The sequence below is a fragment of the Galeopterus variegatus genome, unplaced genomic scaffold, assembly GCF_000696425.1.
Source record: "Galeopterus variegatus unplaced genomic scaffold, G_variegatus-3.0.2 Scaffold1772, whole genome shotgun sequence".
In the NCBI taxonomy this organism is placed as follows: Eukaryota; Metazoa; Chordata; class Mammalia; order Dermoptera; family Cynocephalidae; genus Galeopterus; species Galeopterus variegatus.
Genome location: NW_007727883.1, coordinates 223,588 through 232,503, shown reverse-complemented (window position 1 = coordinate 232,503; position 8,916 = coordinate 223,588). Strand labels below are relative to the sequence as shown.

At 39.1% G+C, this 8,916-nt stretch overlaps 1 protein-coding gene across 1 annotated transcript in view; it reads left to right on the top strand.

The window, feature by feature from the left end:
• Positions 1 to 8,524, top strand: part of SIM1 (single-minded family bHLH transcription factor 1) — a 77,318-nt gene extending 68,794 nt beyond the window's left edge. The window contains exons 10-11 of the mRNA XM_008578834.1: positions 4,180 to 4,582; positions 6,279 to 8,524. Of these exons, the coding sequence (XP_008577056.1) occupies positions 4,180 to 4,582; positions 6,279 to 7,009 (1,134 nt within the window). The 3' untranslated portion in view covers positions 7,010 to 8,524. The remainder of the gene's footprint in view (positions 1 to 4,179; positions 4,583 to 6,278) is intronic.
• Positions 8,525 to 8,916: the final 392 nt, after the last annotated feature.

The following is an 8,916-nucleotide window of genomic DNA, read 5'->3' as shown; positions in this document are numbered from 1 at the left end:
TTAATTTTTTCCCTGTTCCTTGGCATTTCATGGGCTGGGTTATTATTTTAAGAACACCCTTTCCTGTCAGTTTGTGAAATACAATTTTTAAAATAAATTATGGTGTTTGTGGAAGGGGGAAGGTGGAAGGTGCTGCTTGTTATTTTTCAACTTTTTTTTTTCATCTTTACTAGATCCTTAATTTCTTTCTCTTTTCTTTCCTTTCAATGATGTTTCTGAGGACCACATCCATTCTCAATTTGAATTCTTCTCTTATGGAAATGACACTTTTCTAAGGCTGCCACTTTAATTTTGCTTACTTTTGAGTCCTTTCCCTGTTCCCAGTGCTATGAACCACCAAATACTGCCTTGTGTTTATATTTTGGCACTTAGATTGTACTTTTTTTTTTCTAACTGTGATTTTTTCTGTGCTTTATCTATATCATAAACTAACTCCCTCTCTCTCTCTATTTTTCCCCTTATGTAGTCTCTAAAACCTCCCTGCACTCTATTCTCTGCACCCACAGGGTCATAGTAACTACTGTTGGATTTAAAATTTTTTTCTTACAAGTAATTTCAAGTTAGTCATATTCTCTACCTCTTAGTAATGCTAATGGTGTTGGTCATATGTGATTTAATTTGTGCTTCTTGATGACCTTATAGGTTTTGAGGGGAGGATGAGTGGAGAGATTCAGATTCAAAGGGTTGCCATTGTCCTTCATACTCAGAAGCCTCTAGAATGTAATAATTTATTGGCCAAAAGGTATTATGTAATTCCTAATAAATTGTGCCATAATGGGATACTTGGGGACAAATTGGAATTATAGTAAAATTATAACTTACATGATAACTTTCTTTTTATAACCATGACAATAAAAATTCTTGGACTTGGATTATAGTTCACAATAATTATCTTCTCTAAGTAAGTGAAATACAGGGACAGGCATAGGAATCATATGTTTCAACACTAGAAAGGATATCAAATAATTATTGTATAATATAGAATATTAGAGCTGAAAGAAAAGTTAGAGAAAGTCTAATCTAACCCAATATATCATTCTACAGATGAGGCTAAGGAAGATGAAGTAATCTCCCAAGGTTACCCTGAAAGTTACTAGTAGGGATGGACCTGGAAACAAGTTCTCCTGGCTCCCTGTCCCTAGAGCCTCTTCCATTGAATGGCCCCAACTCTGGTTCAGCCTTTGGTAGGTGAAGTATCACCATCACCTTTTTCTTGTTGAGACAAAAGAAATTAAATCTCTTAATGTCTTGCATGTAGTAAGTGGCAAAAGTGGGTGTGGGGAGGACCAGGAGCCTTCTTACTCGGCAGTCATTCATTGTGCTGTGCACACTGTGCGTATTGGCTGGCTGCCTTCCTCTCTTTCTACGCTCTCTTCTCAACTACTTTAAATGAACGCTGGAAATATTTTGGATCAAATAATGGCATGTAGTGTCCTCAACAGAGTTTCCATCAAGTGCAGTTCATTACAAAGGGATGAATGTGGCCGGTTTTGATGGCGCTCACTGGCGCGAGTATACAGGTCTTCTTGGCAACAAGGGTTTGCTAGTCGGCTTTTCCTCCATACCTACAAAGCAGGACAAGGTCTTGGTATAACTAAACCACCCAACTTTTGCCTGCTTGAATATCTCAGGCCTGTGTACTTGCTATTATGGTTTCCTGGCTATTGACAAGAGGCTTATTCTTCAAATTCTTTGGGTGCTCTTGAAATGTGTACCTCATCTATGCCAGGGTTGTCTCATGTTGAATTTTCTCTGTGAGTGATGGGCAGAATGTTCTTCTCTGCTGTGCCAATAGCACTTTTCCATATACACTCAGGGAAAGCTTTTTCCCCTCTCAACAGGGCTCAAAAGTCTTGACTGGAGTACTTCAGAAATAGGCATGGTTTATACTTTTTTTTATTTTTTTATTTTTTTATTTTTTTATTTTTTATTTTTTTAAATTTTTATTTTGTCAATATACACTGTATATGAGGGAGGGAGGTGTCGGTGATGGGTTTATACTTTTATAAAAACAAGAGAGTCTGGGCAACTCTTAGCTTGGAATAGCACTGATGGGCTGTGTTTCTCCAAAGCAAGCATATGCATGGTGCTACCAAAGGACACATGTTGAGCACTCAGCTCTCCACTCAGTAAGGCAAGGATGGCACCTTTGCTTTGTGGAAAGAGGATTGTGTTCACTGGGAGAAAAGGCTGATGGCATGTGAAAACGGTGACGGGGAGAACTGGGCTCAGGATGCCTTGATGTCTTACATTTTACAGTCTTGCAGGGAAAAAAGTTAAATTTTCTATATATTTTTTGATGGAATATGCTGGTAGTCCATGTGTACATTTGGAAAATATTAAAGTAGTTTTCAAAACGATAATAGAAAAACCTCGAACCTGGAAATTGCATAGAATTCTGTCCTGAGTGTGCTATATTTATTAGCATACTTTGGAGTTCCCCAAGAGGAAACTCTGTACCTCTTCTGTGTTCCCAGGAGCCCTAGGCTGAGTTGCCTGTTTGCACTGAGGTGCCAAGGGTCAGTTTTCTTCTTCCTGCTCAGGGTGGGCCTAGTAGGAAGGGGAGAGTTTGCCTTTCCTGCAAAGGTCTTGTCATGGGTGAAACTTGCTCAAGCAGCATGTGATAAGGGAATAACAGTGGAACCTAGGATTTTTTTCTCTTCATTCCACAACACCACACACACCTTCCACTCTGCCTTCTGGAATGAGAAAGCAAATGTAAAATAAACTTATATTTTAGTTCCTGGGACTGTAATGCAGTTCCACCTCCTTTTCTGTAAATCTCCCTAACATTTGATCCTTTTTTTCTCCTCTTTTCCCTAACAGTGTTTTATCTTAATTGTAAAATCATGGTTTAGAGTGCAGGATTTGAGACCAGATAGACTGTGGGGAGCTGTGGAATCTTCGATCCTTTTTTTTCTCCTCTTTTCCCTAACAGTGTTTTATCTTAATTGCAAAATCATGGTTTAGAGTGCAGGATTTGAGACCAGATAGACTGTGGGGAGCTGTGGAATCTTCTTAAAACTCTCAGTGATATAGTTTCCTTCTCTATTAAATAGTGCTGTATTAGTGTCCAGGTGGTTATTAGGATTAAATAATATTATGTATATGGAATGATTAGCATATTGCCAGGTATATAGCAAACTCTCATTAAATGACATCTATTATTATTATAGCAGTTAATCTCTATATAGTATCTAGAATTGTGTTTGGCATTAGACAACCAAAAACTGGTAGAAATTATTATATTACTATTATATTAAAAATTATTAATTTTAGTGGCTTGTGAGGATCTTGAAACTGAGCATACATCTTAGGGAGGTCTGCCAAACATTTCATGTTTTCTTTCAACACCAGACAAAATGGTTTGGGAGTAGGTGAGTAGTATAATTCCAAGTCACAGCATTGCCCGTGGTTGGTTTTTTCCTGGTGATCCTATGCATAATTGAAGTTTTACTTTAGAAAGCAGGAAGCTCATCCTAGTGAATAGGTCCAGCTCATGTGGTGCAAGACATTTTAAAAGCTATATTGCAATTGAACTAGGTAAGCATTTATTAACTATTCTACCATCCATCCAGCATGGCCTTCAGAGAGCCAGCAGTCTCATATGAAGGTTAAGATTCAGCACATTGGTGCCTTAAAACCTTAGTTTTTGTTTTGTTTTCTAATTATTAAAATTTGTGGAAAGCAAATAGGAATAAAATATGGAGGTTTAAAAAAATCTTTCTTTGGCAATACCATCTGGGTAGTGATGAAGAAGTTGAGTTTGAATTTTGGCGCTGCCACCTGCCAACCTTGTGGACTTGAGCAAATCACACGCTCTCTCTATCCATTCAATGGGGATACTAATATCACCAGTGAAGGGTGACTAAAGAACTACATTCCATTCGATAATTCACATGAAGCACTCAGTATAGTGCCTGGTATTTAGGCATTCAGTCGGTGTTTGTTATTATTATTTTTATCTCCTTTCAGCAGCCAAAAGGATTTTCCTTGTAGGCATCATGACTAATTAAGTGATTCTAAGTCAGGCTGCTTAGCCTGATGCTGGAGCTTATTTTGGTGGCCTCAGGCCAATATGGCCTGGGGGATGCTTGCAGAGTAAAGGCTGTGCTTTATTTTCTTGTGTCACCTATTTATTTATTTTTGCGATGGACTTTTCTCCCCCCTCGGTTTCAGTATTCGGGATTTCACACGGAAAGATCGGAGTCTGACCACGACAGCCAGTGGGGCGGAAGTCCCCTGACCGACACAGCCTCCCCGCAGCTCCTGGACCCCGCCGAGCGGCCGGGCTCTCAGCATGACGCGTCGTGCGCCTACAGACAGTTCTCGGACCGCAGCTCCCTCTGCTACGGCTTTGCGCTCGACCCCTCCAGGCTGGTGGAGGAGCGGCATTTCCACACCCCGGCCTGCGAGGGGGGCCGCTGCGAGGCGGGCAGGTACTTCCTGGGAACGCCGCAGGCCGGGAGGGAGCCCTGGTGGGGCCCTCGCGCAGCCTTGCCCCTGACCAAGGCGTCCCCGGAAAGCAGAGAAGCCTACGAGAACAGCATGCCGCACATCGCTTCCGTCCACAGGATCCACGGTAAGGGCGGTGGCGGGGACTCCCAGCTCGCAGCGTTCGGCCATTCCGGGGGTGGCACTGGAGGGACTGACCCAAATTGTTTTCTCCTTTAATTTACAAATTGGAAATCACACCAATGGGATTTTAAAAACCAAGTCTACTCTAAGTGTATTAATTTTGCTAGTGTTTGCAAAATATATTCATTTTTGACAAGTTAGTTAAAATAATTCCGATTTTAAACATCAGAAAGTATAGGAATTAAGTTCAAGTGAATTATTGAGAAGTCTATTGCACTTGTGGTGTGCACACATTTAAATTTCTCACGTGTTATTTTCTTCTGCACTGTTCTCATGCTGCAGTGTAGACTTGAATAGTACGTGGGCTCATTAAGTTAGAGTGGCGTTTTTTGGGGGGCAATGTTGATATGTTGGAGAGGACCACTCTTCCTTTCATAGACCGTCACGCATATCACAGAAGTTTAACCTCTGGGACATTAAATGCCAGTAACTGCTTCCCATCATTATGACAACCCACAAATGCCTGTGATACGTAGAACCCACTGAGATTTTCGCTTTGGCATTATCATATGGCTTTACAAACACATGGAAATGGGCACTGTGGTTAAAGCCTTGGTTGTTGGTAATGCTTTTTTCGTTGTCCATTTCAAAGTAAACTGTAAGGAAAGCTCCTTCTGTCCATTCCAAGCTCAGGTCCAGGCAGGTCTTTGAAACCCTCCCTATTTCTTTAAGTCAGTGACATTAGAATTGATCTGAACGCCCTGTTATTACTCTTGTCTTTAGGATGGGAAATGTGCTAGACAATGTTGTCCCCGTCCGTAAAGTCTCCTGTCAAATACCACCCAGACACAGAGTAATTTTAATTTGTTTCTGTTCTCACTTTTTATTTTTCTGCTTTTACTTTGAGAGTCTAGTTTGGTAGGCTGGTAATGGAGACCCAGGGCAAAGGGCAATTGCTTGCCAAAGAATGGAGTGAAGTGAAAATTCTGGTTTAACCTACATGGTCCAGAAGAAAAGAGAAATGGAAAGCAATGGATAGTGCGATCCAGGGCTTCTCTGCTGCATTAAGCAGTTTACAGCTTTCATATATCCCTACTTGTTTCTCTTCTCTCTTTTTGTATTGACTTCAGACTGTTTTGAGAATAATGTAGCTTATGGTATATATTTTGGATGCACTATTTCTGCATATTAGATCTTTCTCCTTGGTTCAAAACAGGTTGTTATTAAAATTATAAATATTTGTTTGTTCTTTACATTATTTCAGAAATAATCTAAGATACCTGAGTAACTTTACAATTACCTATGAAGCTGATTTTTATCCCTAGATTTGAAAAGATAATATTTATATTTTTGGTTGGGACAAGATATATCTGTATATAATCTACACTTATATCACTCATGCTCACATATACACATATACATATGTATGAATTATATATATATTTTAACCTTCAAATATTCTAAAATCTAATTTTAGAGCTTTATTGTAACTACTAAAGATACATTTGAATTTAAAATTCGTTGATTTTATATGAATTTAGTACAAAAAGTTGACAATCTGTCAAGTGAGACTGTTTCAAATATTGGTTTTTTAGAAATGAAAGACATAGAGTTTATTTTAATAGGAAAAAGAAATACACTTACTTTTTTTTTTTGGTGAATTTTGAGGTTGCTTACTTTCTACTCTTTCTAATTTCTAGGGAGAGGTCATTGGGATGAAGATAGTGTGGTCAGTTCTCCAGACCCCGGGTCGGCCAGTGAATCGGGTGACCGATATCGCACTGAGCAGTATCAAAGTAGTCCACATGAACCTAGCAAAATTGAAACTCTGATAAGAGCGACCCAGCAAATGATTAAAGAAGAGGAGAACAGATTGCAGTTAAGGAAAGCCCCCCCAGACCAACTGGCTTCCATTAATGGAGCTGGGAAAAAACACTCCCTCTGTTTTGCAAACTACCAACAGCCCCCACCAACAGGTGAAGTCTGCCACGGCTCTGCTCTTGCCAACACTTCACCATGTGACCACATCCAGCAGAGAGAGGGAAAGATGCTGAGCCCCCATGAAAATGACTATGACAACAGTCCCACTGCACTGTCTCGGATAAGTAGTCCCAGTTCAGATCGTATTTCAAAATCCAGTTTGATCCTAGCTAAAGACTATCTACATTCGGATATGTCTCCTCATCAGACAGCAGGAGACCATCCTGCTGTCTCTCCAAACTGCTTTGGCTCTCACCGGCAGTATTTTGATAAGCATGCTTACACATTAACTGGATATGCCCTGGAGCACTTATATGACAGTGAAACCATTAGAAACTATTCCTTGGGCTGTAATGGCTCACACTTTGATGTAACTTCCCATCTAAGGATGCAGCCAGATCCAGCACAAGGACACAAGGGAACATCTGTCATAATAACCAATGGAAGCTGATGTTTTTCTAGAGTATTTTGTTCTTTAAGGATCTCTGAAACATATTTATAGTTTAATGCCCTATTACTAGCATTTACTATGCCACAGATTGTTAGAAAGGATAATTTAAGTTATTGAGTATGTGACATGTGTTCCAATGAAATAAAACATAACACTAGTATTCAGGGTTATAAACAGATATGGAGCTAAACCGAATACACAAATTGCCCCTTTAATTATATGGGAATCAGAATAGATACATTTTGAATTGAAAAATGCTCATGTAAGATGGAGTGAGCAGTATACCACATGAAAAAGACTGGTGAGTAATAACATTACATTGTGATGACCCAGCAATCCTCATACACACAGACCACTATTCACAGACCACTGTGTAGCCTTTAGATGGAGAAATACAGAATATATTCCATAAATAGACCACAAATAGGTAACTTTCCTTAACCCTAGCACATTAAGCTTCTTAAAGAGATTTTCATCCCCAAAATAACTAAGAGAGAGAGATACGTCCTGTAAAATGATTTCTTCTTTGTGGTTTCAAACCACTAGCTCATTTGGTTCAGGCATAAATTAGAGATATGGTTCTGGATGTGGTCAAGAATGACTTTTCACCTGGTATCCATTATGAGCAATCAGGAAGTAGTGATTTTTCACCTTACTTTTGAGTTAGACAAAGACCAAGATTGCACTGACATAGCAGTAGGGTTTTTTCTATGTAAAAGCACTGAGATGTTGGGACACACATCAAAAAACTTGTGTGCTCAATTGGAAGTAGTTTAATGAAGATGGAAAGGCCAGAGGCAGAGTGAAATGAAACAATAAAATAAATGATTTAAAGCTCAGAACAGGTAAACAAAATATTTGTGGCTTGCTTATAAAACCAACCAAATAAAAAATTCAAACTAATTCACTAAGAAAAAAGGCTGATAAGTGCAAAAAATAACTAAGGAAAACCAGTAAAGTGCTACATGACAGGCGTGTAAGTGTTTGAAAACATTTCAAAGCACAGATGTGCCAATGTGACAACATGTGGAAAGCCTTGGGAGAGAGTCTAAGATAAAAGGTTAGGCTGATAGACAAGTGTTTAAAGACTGAGAGTAGTATTGCGACTGAAAGAACAGGCAAAATGTTCATTTTCCTTATTCTTTGTAAGCAACAAAAACAACAAACTTGGTCTTATGTCTGCGTGGTATAGTGGAAAGAACAGCAGACTAAATGCCAAAATCTCTGGGTTCCAGTGCTGATCCTTAATTTTGTGACCATAGATGTATCACTCACCAGTGATACAATGCTCGGGCACCAGTTTCCTGGGTTGTGAGGCAGCTCTAATGTTCCATGGTTCCATGGTTCACTGGTGCAGCAGAACTGAACATATTAACCAATTAACTATCCACTATGAGTTGTCATGACTGATCATTCTGGCTTCTCTGCACACATACAGAGGTCTAGATGTTTGTAACTCAAGCAGGTGTGTGGGCTCTTTTAGGCATGTATAGCTACAGTCAACTTTCTAGATTCAGCCAAAATATAGATAGTAGAAACTTATGAGGGAAAAGAAAAATAATAAGGTTTATTTAATGCACCAGTGTGTAGAGAAGTTTCATAGATAATATTTTCTAGGAGTACCATGCCTGAAACTCTTGCCATATTCAAGAAGGGGAATATACTGGAAGTACTTGATTTATAATTCTGAAAATATAACATGACATTGAACACTCAGGGATTAGCACTATATTTTCACAGTTAACAGTTATTTGGCAGTCCATATGTAGTTGACAATCTGAACGATGATAATATGAAAGACGAATATTGGGTTAGTTGTACATGAGAGAAGAGGCTACGTAGAATTAAATAACTACTTCTTGGGTATGATAGAGCAACATTTGTGCTGTAAATGCAAAAAAGTGCAA